The sequence below is a fragment of the Macadamia integrifolia genome, chromosome 3 (assembly GCF_013358625.1).
Source record: "Macadamia integrifolia cultivar HAES 741 chromosome 3, SCU_Mint_v3, whole genome shotgun sequence".
Lineage (NCBI taxonomy): Eukaryota > Viridiplantae > Streptophyta > Magnoliopsida > Proteales > Proteaceae > Macadamia > Macadamia integrifolia.
In genome coordinates, this window is record NC_056559.1 from 28366224 (window position 1) to 28383052 (window position 16829).

A 16829-nucleotide genomic window follows, 5' to 3' on the forward strand; every position below is an offset into this window, starting at 1 on the left:
TGGAGCTTCTAATGCGCTAACTATATATTAATTATATTTAATAATTAAAAAAGAAACCCTAAGAAGTTAGTATCTACGAGGACGGGCAGTTGGCCATGGATAGGGTCAATAGGGACAGTAGAGGGAGATGCATTGAGGGGGGGGGGGTAATCAAGGAATTTTGGATTATGAGGGGAGAAAGAGAGGTGAGTTTACTATTTTGGGCGAATCAAAAAATAAGTTTGAAGTAGGGGAGTTTGAGTAACTATAGACCGAGTATAGGGGAGCAAGAAATTTCTCCAAAACAGATAGACAAACCCATCAATAAAAGCCTGCCAACGAAATTATCAGCAGCTTTCATGCATTCGGAACACAAGGACTCAAAAGATCTTCGATTTATAAGGAACATAGATGAAGGGCACCAGTTTGGAGTACAGGTACCACCTAGCTCGCACCTATGGATAAGTTTCAAATGCATGAACTCATGGCAATGCTTTCAGATAAAACTAGTGTGCATGGTCACACCAGTAACAAGGGCCTCTTAGTCAATAATACTTAAAAACATATCCCTTCCGAGCTCAGCAAGTTCAACTACGGCACAAAGGCCTAAAGTCAATTTTCCTACTTGAAGCATAATTTTGATATGATACCAAGACTATTCCAGGTGCCATTGGTCCTCCGGGAGAATTAGGATCATACCCCGAACTGTTTTCATGCACACCAGAAAAATACAGATTAAATGAGTCGAACTATCATAAGTATTAGAATTTAAACAAAAAGGCTGGCCATAAAACCTTTGGAAGGACGATAAGAAACATCCATTATGGCCTTCATTCCTGGTTTTGATGGAATGGACCTGTAAATTGATGGAGCATGTAGTTTAAGGTCACTGCTCTAGACTGACTGAGGAAACCCACTCAGTTTTTCCACGCTCCAGTCTTCTGCGAAGTAGAAATGTTCTAACATGTTAAGATTGCAAGGGGGACGAGAGGATGAAGGAGAAACCATCCCCTATACTAGGATAAGGAAGCCTCATCAAAACCATACCCGAGGCCATGATTCAGAGAGAAATAATTTATCAACCACCAGAGGAAGAAGAAAAAAAAAGGGTTTTCGAATCCAAAACAATTGTGATATCAGGAATATATTCTTTTCACCATAAAGCAAAGAAATGTTAATGTGCAATTCGCTGCAACAACAAAAACATACAAAGAATATCTTTAAGTTCTCTATAATTCATTAGCTGAGAGAGAGGAAGAACTTACTTCCATTGAAATGGTGAACGCCGACCTTAGAGAGCATCGCATAGTACTCGATCTCAGATTTCCGCAGAGGCGGACAGTTATTTGAAAGAATTATAAGCTTTCCTGCCATCCCACAATATAGTCGATGATACCAAAATCCTTAAAATAGAGAAGGGGAACAGAACCAAACGAAAAGCATGGAATGTGAATCCACCTTTCGAGCTTCTGAGCGAATGGAGGACGGTTTTGTAGCCGAGCGTGTACTTTCCGCTCTTCATAACGAGAGCAAGCCTGTTGTTGATGTTCTCATGGGTCTTCTTCTGTAACATCATTGTATCACCCAAAAGATAGATTTAAGAAGAATTAGTCAACACATTAAGCATCAAACCCAAAGCACTAAGACAATGAAGAGTAGAACAGATCCATACCGTCTTCTTCACCGTCACCATCGCAGCTACCTACAGCCCTCCCTCAAGCGTTCTTGAGAAAAAAACAAAATAAGAATTAGTATATTGTTCCAATGGCGAGAAAAAGATGAGTCTGATAAACGATGGTATTCAATAGAGAAACGTATCAGATAATGTAAATTGAGAGGTCACAAATCTATCCTTACAGTGGTTAGGGATCTTTGAAAGTCGGGATGGAAACCCTAATATGTCCAACAACAACTAGCGAAAGCCGCAGGAGAAATCTATGATCGATCGTATTAAAAAACGGTAGAGAAGACACAAGAGGAAGACGTCTGGGATTTCTAGGGCTTATGTTAGTTGAGGTGAAGTGGAACTGGGGACTGGGGATGTATGAATATGAATATATGATCATGCAACTCGCACGAGATCCAGCCCCAAGCAAGGTCCAAGGGTCAAGACTGAGGATTGTTGGAGACCGTCCGATCAAGACAATCTCTTCTTGTCTTTAGGTCCCGTTTGGTTTAATATGAATTGGAATGAAAAAAGTAGTTTAGCTACAAGAGTTATCTAATGAAGTAGATTCTCCATGGTACCACAAAAAAAAAAAACGTAGATTTTCCCACATTCTTTATTTTGGGCGTTCTATTATTACAAGAATTATCAATGGGATTGGTAGCCTAGTGATGAAAATATCCTCAACTCATCATTGCTCAAGTCAGCTGATTGTGAGTTTGAATCTTGATATGCGCACTATCGCCCATTGATCTTGTGGAAGCCCCACTTGCTGTAAGAATCTTAACAATCGCACCAAAGACGCGAGCTCCTTTTGAATTTCCTTCTTGAACAATGACAATTGCTGCATTGTCATCATATCAAAACAAGAACACGTAAGATCACCCAAAGCTCCTACCATCCTCACTTTTCAATTTTATTGTTCTCTACTTCTCTCTCTCGCTCTTTTCTATGGATTTTCTTCTTCCTATTGAACACTACTTGAAAAGCCTGCGAAGCAATTTTATCTTGAAAGTAGACAACACATTTTACCCCAAGACGTCTAAAGGAGAGAAGTGCAAAACATCAGAAATTTCTTAAATCCAAATTAAATTCATCAAACATAAGAGAGCAGCTACAATGTGTTAATGGCTCACCATATCTATAAACATAAAAACAAGAAAAAAATATTTGCATCTACAAAATTTCAGAAAAAGGTCTCCGCTGTATCGGTAAAAGGTCGCCAAAGTAATGCAAAGGGCAATGATCCCTGGGGTAACCAATCCCCCAACTAAAGAGAGTATCAGCATGGGAAGGTGACCTTAAGATAATTGACAAAGAACAGCTTTATAAAGGAGGATCCCAAACCCATAAAACAGTCTCAAGGTTCTTTGATATGTACCAAACATTAATTCCGATCCAAAAACAAAAATCAACTGAAACACATCATCCACATTGACCCTGCCTAGAAGAATTTAAGCTCATCAAGTATTGTGTCCAATACTAATATCCATAAAGCTCAACTGGTTGATCCAATGGACCGATTTCTTCTCAGAGAATCAGTTCCAATGCATACAAATCACAGTTGCCATTGTTTAAACTCATATATCTCATTCCTAGAGCTGCAGTACAGAATTCCACATCAACCGACAATCCTGATACCTTCTGCACAAAATTACTCAGTTCATTTCAAGCCTTTTTCTCTCGTGCTGCTAGTTTTGCCGCGACCTCCGCATCAGACAAAGGCAAGTAATATATCCGAGGGATAGCTTTAGTCTTCCTGAACAGATCATCAAGGGTAACAATTGGTGGTTCTGGCTTCTTCAAGGGTGGTGGGGGAGGAAGTGGCAGCCTTTCCCTTGCTATGGGTTGGTCAGAAATTGGTGGGGGTGGTGGTGGTGGTGGGAGTGGAGGTGGGGGTGGAAGCTGCTGCCGCAGCCCATGTTGACGAACAGTTGACTGGGTCTGGAAGTTTGAAGGGGCTGCTTGTGTTTTTGGACTCGTGCTTACAGGTGGTGCTTGAGGGCGGGGGGGAGCTTCAGCCCGCATTTTCACTTCCTGGGGATCAACAAACTCGGCCACCAGGAGACGTCCTCCATTTGGTGGCCACTGTAGATTGTACAGCGCATTTCGAGTCTCAATGGCTTCTTCTACCGATGAATACTGCACAACCCAAGCCTCATGCACATCAGTCCAGTGAAACCACACGATATAGCACACAAGGAAGCAGGAGACATACCGTAACATAGCAGTGTGTCTTGATGTGATCCATCCAGAAACTCGACAAATTTCCAGTTTTGGCTAGAAGCTCTTGCACTGCTTTGAGAGTAAATGGACGGAGAAAACGATCGATTCTAAGGGATGTAGTTGGAGGTTTTGGTGAAGGTGGAACTGCCAACACAAAAGCAATAGCAATCCATAATTAACTGTAAAGTACAGTTCCCACTTTGACTGGACTGCTGAAAGGAGTGATTCTTACCAACACGTTCCTTAGGTGATTCTTCGCTTATGTTTGAGTCGGACCTAGCAAAGTTTCGTTTCGGGAAGGTAGAGTGAGAAGCATCTTTAGGTGTTGCAGGTGTGAAAATAGAGGCTTGCGGTTGGGGAACTTCAATTTTTTCAGAATTCCATCGACGCTGTCTTTTTGGAGGTTCATTGTTCCCAACTGCTTCTTGATCTGTGGACAAAGCTTGTTAACCACATGACCATTTCATATTTCAGAATAAAATAATAATAACAATAATAATAATAATAAAAATTCTAAAGCTATTGTGATACCCCGTTAATTCTGAGAACATATGTAATGCAGTTCTAATTTAGGTGTGAAAACAAGTACCAAAACAGGATTGATAACAGAGTATATAAATTTCCAGAATCAAGAGAAAATACACAATCAAATGACACATCAGATCGGCATATAGATCTAGTCGAGTGCCCCTTTTATTGAGTAGAATCGATGCTGAAAATAGATGGCGGACCTCGGCGCAACGGTAATGTTGCTCCATCCCAACCTAGTGGTTGCAGGTCCGAATCAGGAAACAGCCTCTCCGTGAAGCAGAGGTAAGGCTGCATATTTATAACCCTCACCAGAGTCCCAGACAGTGGCGGGAGCCTTGTACACTGGGTACGCCCTTTTTAATCAATGCTGAAAATCTTAGCCAGATCAATGGTCGGATCTGCAGATGTGGACAACTCATGGAACTAGGATAAATCAAAACAGGTCAAACTAGGAACTGAATGAAAGTTCAGATCACAGATTCAATATACCCAGCAATTACTTAATTCATGATATTAATTTCAGAATAAACAGATCATTAAAGTACAGATATCGACTAGCCTTCAAAGCAAGAAGAACCAATTCCCACTTGGAGTAGGAATGCAGTATCCACAGCAGATTCAGAATTTGATCGCAGAATAAATACTTAGGGTACTGTCAATAACAGTTTTCTGAAATCAGAACTGAAACCAGGTCCTTAGAATACTCCAGCGATCCTACGGCAAGTAGAGAGATATATCGAAGGAACCAGGTCTGAAACTCGATGACAGGACATAAAAGAACAGATTACTGAGTTAATAATTTCCAAATGAAGACCGGAGGTCCTGGACTTCTCACCACAAGGTATGGATGGTGATGGAGGAGGGCCAGTAGGGAAGAAAGATAAGAAATTAGAGTTGGAGGGGGAAGAGAAGAATTCGCACAAGGGGCAAGAAGAAGGTCACACGACCAATTGGAACCACCAAGGTTTCAACCAAAAATCCAATTCAATTCAACACTACTATACCCATCGGTTACATGCCATTATATAGTAAACTGAAATTAAACTTGCCTAATAAAGATCTAAAATTAAATTAGCAACTCCTAATTTGCTTCCTAAATTCTAACTAATGAAATTAGAAACAAAATAAACTCAAACTGGTAACTCCCTAATTGACTAAGATCTACCCAAAAATAAAAGATTACATATCTTTCCAAATAAAATAACCCAATATTTCCTAAATAAAGTAAATCCTAAGATATTCTACTAATCCCAAAAATCAAATTGAATCCGGTTCGTCTCGATTGAGATTGCCCGAATGGTCAACCCGGTTCAACCTCAATTCTGCATCAACTCCCCCGATGTTGAGAAAAACTCGACCACGAGTTTTATAGAAGGAGAAGATTAGCACCTCTCAACCAACATCCACGATCAACGGCTTTGTCAAGGTAAAGATCCAACACTTCTTATGATCAACAGTCACAATCTTCTGACGGTCGTCAACATATGATATAATTTTGATTGGAATCTGATGGTGGGGTTTCACAATTGAAATTGGATGACTTATCAGTTCTTCAGACGCATCCTTAATTGGACGGTTCAATTCATCTTGATCATCACGTCTAGTGTCAACTGGCTCTTCCACCACTAACCCGTCCTTGATCATGCTGCACACCTTATCACATAAGTGTATGTTACTTTCGGTAAACTTTTGAAAATTTAATTGAAGTTCCTGGGATTCCGATCGATGTTCCTTCATTCCATCATCAAATTTCTTCTTAAGTTCCTCAATAAGATTAATAAATTCAAGGGGAAATGCCATCGGAGTAAAGGATTTTGTAGGAAATTTGCTTTGGGTCTCACACAAATAAGACACCAACTCCAATACTCAAGTGGGTGGCAAAACTGTAAATAACTGAAGTCCAATTGTAAACCCACAACATATCACTTAAGAGGCAGGGGTATATGTGGAAGTAGAAAAAATAATAATAGGACAATGGGAAATATAATAGGAAGGGAGGGATAATTCTAGAAAATCAGAAGAATTAAGGAAAGAAAAAAAAAAAAACAAAAAGAAATCGTGGGGAAGAAAGGGGTTACCGTTGGCCGACTGAAGGGGCAGTGAGGAGTTTTGCTTCTTGATCAAAGCAAGCGAAGAGGGAGAAAGAGAGATCCAGGAGTCTTTTTTTGGCTACGGCAAGCAGAGGCAGAAACCCAGGGATCTTCGACTCCAAAATTAGATCGTGACTTCCATGGGGGTTGTGATCAGCAGTGGTGACTTCAATCAACTACGGGGACTTCGCAATAAAGAAAGTCGACATGCAGCAGGAGGCAAGAAAACTGGGAACCAGGTATGTCTGCTTTCTTTCTCTTTTTTTTTTTTTTTGGTTCATCTCTTGTCTCTCGCTGCCTCTTCTCTTCCTCTTCTTCGCTCCTCTTTTTGTCTTCTCTCTCTGCTTTTTTTTTTTACAGAACTCTGGAGAGGGTGTTTGACTGGGATTGGGAAAAAAAAAAAAAAGAGGTTTATGGGTTGTGTTTGGCTTCTCTGTGCAGCAGAGTTTTTTTTTTTTTTTTTTGAATGTTGTTCTCAGTCTTGTCTCGGCAAAAATCAGAACTAAGAATGGGAAGAAGATAGGGAGGGTTTTGTGTTGCTGCGGAAGGTGGGATTTTTTTATTTTTATTTTTGGATATCAGTTCTCGGCAGAACTAGGCACACTAAGGGGGGGAAAAAAAGGGAAGAGAGTGATGAGGAGAAAAGACGGAAATGAAAAAAGAACGAAGGAGAGGGTCCTTCGGCTCTGATACCACTTGATGGAGGAGGGCCAGTAGGGAAGAAATAAGAGAAATTAGAGTTGGAGGGGGAAGAGAAGAATTTGCACAAGGGGGAAGAAGAAGGTCACACGACCAATTGGAACCACCAAGGTTTCAACCAAAAATTCAATTCAATTCAACACCACTATACCCATCGGTTAAATGTCATTATATAGTAAACTGAAATTAAACTTGCCTAATAAAAATCTAAAATTAAATTAGCATCTCCTAATTTGCTTCCTAAATTCTAACTAATGAAATTAGAAACAAAATAAACTCAAACTGGTAACTTCCTAATTGACTAACAACTACCCAAAAATAAAAGATTACATATCTTTCCGAATAAAATAACTCATTATTTCCTAAATAAAGTAAATCCTAAGATATTCTACTAATCCCAAAAATCAAATTGGATCCGGTTCGTCTCGATTGAGATTGCCCGAATGGTCAACCCGGTTCAGCCTCAATTCTGCATCAGATGGATTCACCACCAATCACCCCTTGAATCACCACAAGGAAAAAGCACACCATGATAGGCAGCACAACAGTTTTTTTAAAACAGAAAAATCATGGGCTATGAAGCCCTTGTTCTTTTATTTATAACAAGCAACAAAATGGAGATCTAGTCAAGCTAGGAAACCCCTAGCCTATTACCCTTACAACTTGCCATTCCTATTTGAAGTCTAAATAGCCTTAAAAGGATGTAGAGCCAAACTTAAATAATAAAAGCAAAGAAACAAAAATCTACTAAAACTGGAACAATAGAATCACTGGTTCGGCCAGGACTAATTTAAAACACTTAAAACAGAAAATAAACAACTAAAACATGAAAACAAAGTCGACCCATCGTTTAAAATAGACTGGGCCACACTAGGCCTGAATTTTCTTGGATTTCTACGCTGGTAGGTATTTAATTCTGCATCAATATGACACTATGGAGGAAACCCTAAACTTAACTTTAATTATATGAGCATACAAATTCATACAATCAAATATCATATTCTATACCATAAATTTTACATTTTCATGCAACATCCATCAACTATTGGAGATGGAGATTGTCAAAGCTTATACAACACATTAAAACAAGCACCTTCTTATCACAATAGATAAGAAGAAAACTGTAAAGAAAAGAATTGTTTTTTCCCAGAACACAATTTTCAACTAGTTCACATGAAAACTGCAATATAACATTAATACTTGAAACAGGAACTGCAGCAAAAGTTCATACTAACAATTTTAATGTCCAACTATGTAAAGGATTTCTGAAACAACTACGTTTCGTTGTTAGGTTACCTGACCAATCTAAGCCATGCACGGAGGATCTTCCGTTTATTATAAAAACCCAGTGGATGGGCATGTCACATTTAATAAACTACTGTATGGCCAATCATTAGACTTCTGAGCAGTAAATATTGTTTGGTAGAAAGAATGCTACACGCTTGCGTGTGTCTACGCCTAGACACAGCATGTGCGGAAAGACCATGCTGCCCATGCTGAAGAACCACGCACCCTCCCATTGGCCAGTGCTGGCAGTGCAACTGCGCCAGCAGGGTAGTGTTCTCTTGCCCATATTGTTTTCTAACCTAAACTCACTCAGGAAGAAGGCTTAGCTCTTATGGGATGAATTTTACAAACAGAGGGTGGTGCAGCCAACATGTGAAGCCCTTTTGGATTGCCAATTTAGCTTTACATGATGCGAATAGTTCCAGGATCATCTAGATCTTTTTGGTAGGTGACTGATCTCATATTTTGCACAGGGTAAACACTAAAAAACAATATTAAACTCAACCTCACCCAACCCCTGGGGAAAAAAAAAAAACTAAAATTTGGTTCATTAAATATATCCATATACATGTACTGATTCTGAAAGAGAACTTTTCATAACAGTTCCTCAAAATGTTTGTTGCTCTTAGTGAGTTTCTGCACGGTTGGCTTATCTTCTTATCCTAAGAAAAAATATAGGTTACTTGAAAAGGCAGAAGAACCTTCCCACTCCAAGTTAAGGGGACACCCTGGGCCAAAGGCATAGCCAGGAAGTAACCTAAATTCCTCATGATAAAGTTCTGCAGCCTGTTACCTATTTTATGACGGGCAACCAGCAACCAGTTCTACATTCAAAGCCATATAGTCAAAGAAGAGTAATCAGAAGGAATAAATATGTACAAATTTTAAAACTTCAAATTGGCATCGCACATATCCAACTCAAACAGATGTTTTCCACATGAGGATCAGAAAAAACTCTATGCAATTTCTGAGAATCCAACCTAACCTACTAATATTTAGACTATGTCAAAATTATAGAACCTAACCAAAACATGTACTTGAGATTAAAAACTTTGATCCTATTATCAAGCCTGAAGCCTCAATCATGAGAATGCTGTTTCCTTTACTCTGAAGCAGTTCTGAAATAAGATATCAACAAGACAAACCAAACAAGATTCATAGAACTACTAAAATCTAAAATTACAATATAATAACATGAAGAAAAAGAAGACTCGAATATAATTCCAAAAAAAAAAAATCACTGTTCATGAGTTAATTGTTTGCTTGAGTAGTGGTGTGGGGTCCATATCAACAGCTAGCTCGGATGGATTCTTTGTTTTATTTACTTTCTATTTTGGTCTAGATCTAGTCGCAATTTTGTTACTTATTTGTTCCCAAGTTTGATTTTGGCAAGTGTGTGTTAGGTGGAAGTTTGATTTTGGCAAGTTTGTGTTAGGTGGAGATTTGTTTCAACTTTTTATCTTATTGTACTAGGAATGCCATAGCTTGTGCAGGGATTCTGATGCAGGATCACTTCCATGGGTTGGCTCAAACCCAAATCGAGCTATTTAGGAATTTATGAATCGAAGTAAGAGTCTTCAATTTAAATTTAGTTTTAGATTACAATTAGGAGTCTTAATTTCCTATTTAAATAAAATTTGTAATCTCCGTAAGATTCAGACAGAGAACAAATTGAATATTGAGTTTCGGTTTGATAATCGTATGGTTGTGTTGAGCGATCTCCACCCCGCTTTTCTCTTCCATGCAATCTCTCCCCCTCTTTTCCTCTTTACTTTCTTTCCCCATTCTGCTATGTTCTCTATTGTCCTCACGTAACGTTGATGCAGCAAGGATCACATCGAACTCCATCAATTTTTCATCATTCAGCCCATCGCTCAAGGGCTTCAATTAGTGCTCCTTGGCGACCCACCCTATGAAGCCTTAAACTAAAAATCATGCTACAGCAGTGAAACTTCAACTTGAGATCTAGCCTATTTTACTTCTACCGCCAGGGGCTGTTGCATAATGGTTTAATCCCTACTCTATGGTCTGTTGAGATTATTAACAAGTGCATTCAAAAGGGTAGAAAGTTGTGATTCCTTACCTGGAATTCCAGATTGGTCTGAGAATTGACATCTGAGAACTCCCATCCGAATCAGATCTGGTTTTCCACCTCTTGCTTTGGCTAGACGACCCATCTCTCTTGCTTTGGCTAGACGACCCATCTCCCTCAACTCCTATTCTCGGTAGACCCCCCCCCTTTCTTTTGGTACATTTTAATTAAGGGAGTGTCTAAATGAAACCTTTAAAGATGTATTTAGAACGTGACACTTTTTCTTAATTGCCCCTTATCTTATTCACAAAAGGTTTAAAAGATAGGGGTATAAAAGGGCTTTTAAATATAAGTTGAAAGTGACGTAACATTATCAAAAGTCGTCAGTGTCACGCAAATACACATATAAAATGACACAATTACCCTCATTAAAAAAATTGTCATACCAAAAGGGCAAAAAGTAAGTTTACAAAAATTTTGACACCTTGAGGTTTGTCAATAAGAAAATCCCTTTAATTCTTGCTCTATTTGTCCCACTTTCCAAATTGTCACTTGCATCTTGCTATTAAATTATTTCACATTCCTAGTTTGCCCTTTTCAAACAACTTTACCATGACCCATGAATTGCAACTTCCCCTAGTTGGAGTATCTTCATTAATTTACAAAATCAATATGCATAGTTTAGGTTATGTCCAATATGACCTCGAATATCCATGTTGCCAACCCCATCTATGTGGTTTTTCCAGAGTTGCTGTTGTGTGGTGGTGTTCCTTTTTTACTATTATTTTTTCTTACATGGATCCATGTAGCCAAACACATTTAGTTGGTAAAATTGAGTTGTTGTCAAGTTGTTTAGATCAAAGCATGAAGAAGAAGAGGACTAGAATAGAATTCATAAGAAAAAGGGGGTTGTACACAAGTATTGTTCGCATGAACAGAATTCATAGTTACTGTTTATGTGACACTGTTCACACTATACTATTCAAGTGAACACTGGTATGGGATCCAGATCAACAGCTAGCTTGGATAGATCCTTTGTTATTACCTTCTATTTTGGTTTAGATCTAGTTGCTATTTTGTTACTTATTTGTTTCTAAGTTTGATTTCAGCAGGTATTAGTTAGGTGGAGATTTGTTTCCACTTTTATCTTTTCTTATTGTACATGGAATTCCCTAGCTTGTGCAGGGATTCTTTTCCTTTTCCATTAGTCTCTATATTTGTATCAAGCAAGCCTACTTAAATGTCTGAGCAATAGAGCTTTGAGGGCAAATTAACGAATGAAAAAAATAGTTCTACTGCAATTTCTGTGAGAAGGCAGTGTAGGAGAGAGTCCTATGTGAGGTGAGAGGCCTTACGGTGAGATGCCTAGGTGAGATTCAGAAACTCAAACCATCAACCCTTCCCTATCCCTATCATCTTCCCCATTCTTCTCCCTTCATTGGTTTCTTAAGTTTCTATTATCTGCCACTGAGACGTCCTGGAACCACTTGTTAAGACTACAGTTAATCAGTTCCTTGATCTTTACTGTAGGATAGCTCATCATCGACCTAGCCCTGCATTTCCCTGTTTTTACTTATGTTCTCTAGTTGCTTTCTCCTACAATAACTCTCCGACAACTGATCAGCTAGGCTCAAAAAGTGCATATAAGTTTCCGTTACTCAGCTCTCTGGATTTCTGATTTATTTTACTGAATTTGAACTGCTGAAATACTAGATCTGGATCTGCAACTCTGTTTTTCAAGTGCAACTAGTAATTGCCTGTACAGCCCATTCTAGAACTCTTTTATTGAGATTTTCTGCATAGATATCCTAGTCATTTAGATTACCACTCAACCAGGGAATTAGGTCTTTCTGACCTATTTATCTCAACTATTAATTTTCTCCCTAAGAAGCTCTATTTCTTTGCTTTGGGTGATCCTGGTTCTACTCATCAGGTCCGGTCCAATCAAGTTGAGGCATTACAAGTAGTAGAACAGAAAGATCCATTAGAATGAACTACTGGTTCTAAGCCATCTCTGGCGATGAATCAACAATTCGAAGTGCTTTTCTTGCGTATTCTTGATGAACCAGCGTTTATATTTTATGGGTTATATGCAATGAGGAGCCAAAGGGCAAGGTCTGGTCCTAAATACATTCAAACATATCAAAGACATCATTCTCAGGACTGATCTAAAAGGTAGGAGTGTCCATGGCTCTTTAAGAGTCACTTTGAAGTATAAGGAGAAGGGGCACAGACAACACTTTCCACAGAGGCACAAAGCAAACCAAAAAGAACAAGAAAAGAGGCGATTTGTTTTATCTGTACAAGCAAATCTTCAGCTCTGGGAAACAAGGATCTCAAAGACAGCACTAGATTCAAATTTTTCCCATCACAGATCCCACACCATGAAATGTTGAATTACCACCCCAAGCTCCTATCCAAGTGACGTATTTTTGCGTGGGGTAGTGGTTCTTCAGCTGCAGTAGAAGCACTGCAATGGTTGATACTTCAGAGAGTGAAAGTGCACACAACAATCCAACCTGCAGCCTTAAGGGAGGCAACCTCACATAGTTGTGATCGATTCATCTCAACCAAGGAGCAGATGAGTGAAGCAACCTCACAACAAGCAGAAGCACCCTATCCCAGTATGGCTCATGACTTGCCTTGGATAAGGAAGACAGAATGTCATCTACTCTAGTGAGGTTACTCTGCAAAGTGCATCACCTGAGACTCCTTCCTTAGCAGAGCATAGTTTGCCAAATTGTAAAGTGGCCACCAAGTTGGGTGTTACCTCTTAAAGGGAGGAGTCTGCCATTCAAAAATATAGGAGGAGATAGACATCAATGACTAGAAGACATGAAGCCTAAAATCTACAGAATCAGGAAAGACAGCAGTCCAAGTTCAGCTGGGAACACCTTTCTTCTTTGTCCCACCATAAAAAAGGCTACATTGAGAGAATTCATCCAAGTTTAGTATGCCTTTTCACTTCCCCTATCCCCTTTCCCAGTGCATCCCTTGATCTGGTGCTAGTTTAATTTTCCCTTGTTTCTTCAGTCAGGATGTTGCACAGGTTGGCACTGGGTGGTCTCGTTCGGAATGGTTTATTTTCGCTATTTTAGTTAAGATGTGGATGAATAGCAGTATTGTGAAATTTCTGAGGGTTTTCTAGTGAGCAATGAGAAGCATGAATAATAGTAATGCTAGCATGGATAATTACTAACACCTACTCTAGTCATGCACCCAGACATGCATTTACAATGAAAAACTCAGAAAACTTAGTCCCCATATCTGGAATGCCGCTTAAGAACTGAAAAGACGATGCGTCACGGTTATCAACTGAAGACTTCATAAAACCTGGAGTCTAAAAATTTCCCACTTCAGTATCAAAGATGTATTTTAATGGGAACAATTGAAGATATCACATTAAGAACCCAAACATCACTTCCTCAAGAAGATATCCCAGCAACAAAAAGTACTACCTTCATGTCTTGCACGCACAGATAGACAGTCCACTAAAGAAATGCCGAATTATAAACAAGCCTGATGGTTCCTGATACATCCAAGTTAATGGTCCAACTAAGATGGCATCACAGATAAACAAATCCCGTGGACAAAGAACTTCTAACACTAACCATGTCTTAAATAGTCCAGATACCCCACAAACAATCAAGGATATACAAAATTAATTCAAAGAACTGTCTAATGAAGTACTGAGCAAGTCCAAAACCATGGAAGTTACAACAGTAGGAACATATTCCAGTTTCAATAATAGCAAAGAAAAATATATGGGGGGAAAACAACTGAAGAATAAAATGTACCTTCAAGTTTTCTTTTCTCAGCAGGAACAGCATGACGAGTCTTATTATCATCAGGAACTTCCTTCTTCTCAGAAGAGAAGCCACCCCCCATAGCGTCAACAGGACTTTCCTCTTTTACAACACGCACTTCAGTTAGCTCATTCTTATCTCTCACTTCATCAGAATTATGAATAGAATCAATCTGCTTACTCTCCATTACATCCTCCTCCATTGAATCATCACCGGAGCTTCGGTCTAAATTTAATTTTTCTGAGGACCCCACATCAGCACTATCATTTTTCTTGCTAATGTCCAGATTAGGGTTGTTGGTGTCATCAATATCTTCAACAGAGCCCTGGTTCTCACAAGGCTCTTGATCATCCAGTGGATGTACATTGCCATCATTAGGAGGAACATCACTGGATGATGGTTGCACCATTTCCGGCTTAACTTCTAGGTCTAAATGGAAATTATCAGCATTCAAATTATCCTTTAGTTCATTCTTTTCAATAATTGACACAGAATCAGTAGAAATAGACTCACACTTTACTTGGAACCCTAAAACAGGGCTGACCTCAGATACCTGATTGTACGGATCGGAAGCGTTGAGCACAGCATCTCCCTGGAGAGGCTTTTGATCCTCATTCTCTGTCATGGTTTCATTGTTCTGCAACTCCTGCTTGCTTGATGCTAACTGAGTTACCACGGTGTGACTGACTGTGATAGTGGTTACCACAGACACAGCATCAACTACTGGTTCATCAACAACAGCAACGGGATCTGTATTACCAGTTGACTCCTCAGCTTGTACTTTCCCTTGACCTATCTCAGGTGAACTATTGTCGATATCGACAACAGACTCATCAGCATCTGCTGCTTGGGTTTTAATCTCATTCCCCTCCTTCGTATCTTCTGAAGCTTGGATTTTAATTTCACTGCCGTCCTTGGTATCTTCTGCAGCTTGAGTTTCAATTTCACTATCATCCTCGGTATCTTTGATGATTTCAGTGTCAATCAGCTTTGGCTCTGCCTCTTCACTCTTAACCTCTTTGGTATCACAATCAATACCGTTAAAAACTTCTTCCTCAGCAGCAGCAGCTTCTCTCTCGATGCGAATTGCTTCATACAACCTTTTTATCAAGTCATCCTTCAAACCCTTTGTTGTAAGCTTCCTGCTCTTAAGTTCTTCCTTTAACTCTGCAACTTTCCACTGATCAATGGGTCGGTTGTCAAGAACAGGATACTGACTCGACATCTTCCCTTGTTCCCGTCCAGCACAGACTAAACTGCACAACACTAACCACAAAAGCAAATTTACTTCACCATTAGGATTTTAAAATTTTAAGATGCACCCAAAAGAACTAGGTCCATCGAGTCCAACTAGAGCTTTCATATAAAGCCAACAACCGGAAAAGGGGGTAGAGAGGGGAAGAAACATTTCAAGTTCAAAAGCTGAACTCAAAAGGAAGAGGAAAGAAAAACCGGACGACAAATAACTGTAGAAGACGAATAAAATGTAGCAGATGCATGAACCAATTGGGCCAAATGCACACACACTAACCCAGAAGTAAGAATGAATATATGAAAGCAAACGGATGGAGAAAGGAAAAACAAACGCAAACAAGCAGGAGCAGGTGGACATTTCAGTTAAATCAACAACTCGAAGGGAATCATGACGAACAACAGAATCCAACTTATAGTTAATTCCACATATAAATACAGAATGAAAATAAAAAGAGAATGCCATTAATCTAAATTGAGGGGAAAACTAAGGTAAAGATGGAGATAGAACTTACAGTGCTATCAGCTTTGTAGTTCGCAAAAAATCAAAAAACCCACACTTCCTTAAGAAGTGAGACGTGAAACCCTAATTTCAGAAGAGAGAAGCAACCATTAGAGAGAAACAATCACAACTGAAAAAAGACACTCAGAAGGGAAACCATTAGAAGTCCAGAACAAGAACAACGGCGACAAACTTATCGGCTCGTTCTCATTTCCTCCCCTGTTAAAGAAATGAAGTTGAAGAAAGAAATGAAACCGATAAAGATGAAAAAAACAGAGAGATGGTAATACAGGGTTTTCCAGACGAAGAACACCGAAAGTAGGTTGTCTGCTAGGGTTTCTTCACTATAGTTTCTTGCATGCGTATGTCGTTTCTCTTCAAGATAGTTTCTCCCCAGTGAGAGAGAGAGGAAGGAGAGGAGAGCGCGAGTTTCTTGTTTTGCCTGAAGAGTGCTCTGCCCCGAGGGATATATAAAAGGGTAATTTACAGCATCACCAGGAATGCATTATTAAAGAGACACTCCGTGCATGATATCAAAATATACTTAGACCACTTGCTATCAGTCACTGCTAGGTAAAGATTTGAAATGTCGTTTCTACCCTTTTAAGCAAAACACATGACCCTGACTCCTATCTTCTTATTCTTCGCCACACGACAACAGACAACTTTACCTTTTCTCGCTCTCGGCTTCGCCATTGCAAAACACCCCATCAACCACCGCTGCAACTATTTGATTCTGGTGCATCCAGATCTTACCGCC

At 39.4% G+C, this 16829-nt stretch overlaps 2 protein-coding genes across 3 annotated transcripts; both read right to left on the minus strand.

Moving 5' to 3' along the window:
* Window positions 1-20: 20 nt before the first annotated feature.
* Window positions 21-2088, minus strand: LOC122073511 (60S ribosomal protein L30-like). Its single transcript, XM_042638102.1, has 5 exons — window positions 1837-2088; window positions 1652-1703; window positions 1438-1543; window positions 1245-1346; window positions 21-920 (listed from the first exon to the last, which is right to left on the minus strand). The coding sequence occupies exons 2-5, from the start codon at window positions 1670-1672 to the stop codon at window positions 874-876; spliced, it is 276 nt and encodes a 91-aa protein (XP_042494036.1). The 5' UTR covers window positions 1673-1703; window positions 1837-2088; the 3' UTR covers window positions 21-873.
* Window positions 2089-2946: 858 nt separating this feature from the next.
* LOC122073307 (apoptotic chromatin condensation inducer in the nucleus) lies at window positions 2947-16574 on the minus strand. Of its 2 annotated transcripts, none has more exons than XM_042637871.1 (6): window positions 16360-16574; window positions 16083-16153; window positions 14308-15572; window positions 4104-4301; window positions 3864-4015; window positions 2947-3787 (listed from the first exon to the last, which is right to left on the minus strand). In XM_042637871.1, the coding sequence occupies exons 3-6, from the start codon at window positions 15539-15541 to the stop codon at window positions 3314-3316; spliced, it is 2058 nt and encodes a 685-aa protein (XP_042493805.1). In that variant the 5' UTR covers window positions 15542-15572; window positions 16083-16153; window positions 16360-16574; the 3' UTR covers window positions 2947-3313. The 2 variants fall into 2 exon arrangements, with proteins under 2 accessions (XP_042493805.1, XP_042493804.1); XM_042637870.1 differs by having other exon boundaries at window positions 14308-15582; window positions 16360-16573.
* Window positions 16575-16829: the final 255 nt, after the last annotated feature.

Bases quoted from the DNA above. Each gene is read 5' to 3' on its own strand.
- LOC122073511 (XM_042638102.1), bottom strand. From the start codon at position 1,672: ATGGTGACGGTGAAGAAGACG. The intron at 1,347-1,437 runs GTGGATTCACAT...GTGGGATGGCAG, and splicing joins TTCGCTCAGAAGCTCGAAAG to GAAAGCTTATAATTCTTTCA. The intron at 921-1,244 runs GTAAGTTCTTCC...TCTACTTCGCAG, and splicing joins CGTTCACCATTTCAATGGAA to AAGACTGGAGCGTGGAAAAA.
- LOC122073307 (XM_042637871.1), bottom strand. From the start codon at position 15,541: ATGTCGAGTCAGTATCCTGTTCTTGACAACCGACCCATTGATCAGTGG. The intron at 4,302-14,307 runs GTACATTTTATT...CTTTGTCCACAG, and splicing joins TGAGAAAAGAAAACTTGAAG to ATCAAGAAGCAGTTGGGAAC. The intron at 3,788-3,863 runs GTATGTCTCCTG...TGGGTTGTGCAG, and splicing joins AGACACACTGCTATGTTACG to TATTCATCGGTAGAAGAAGC.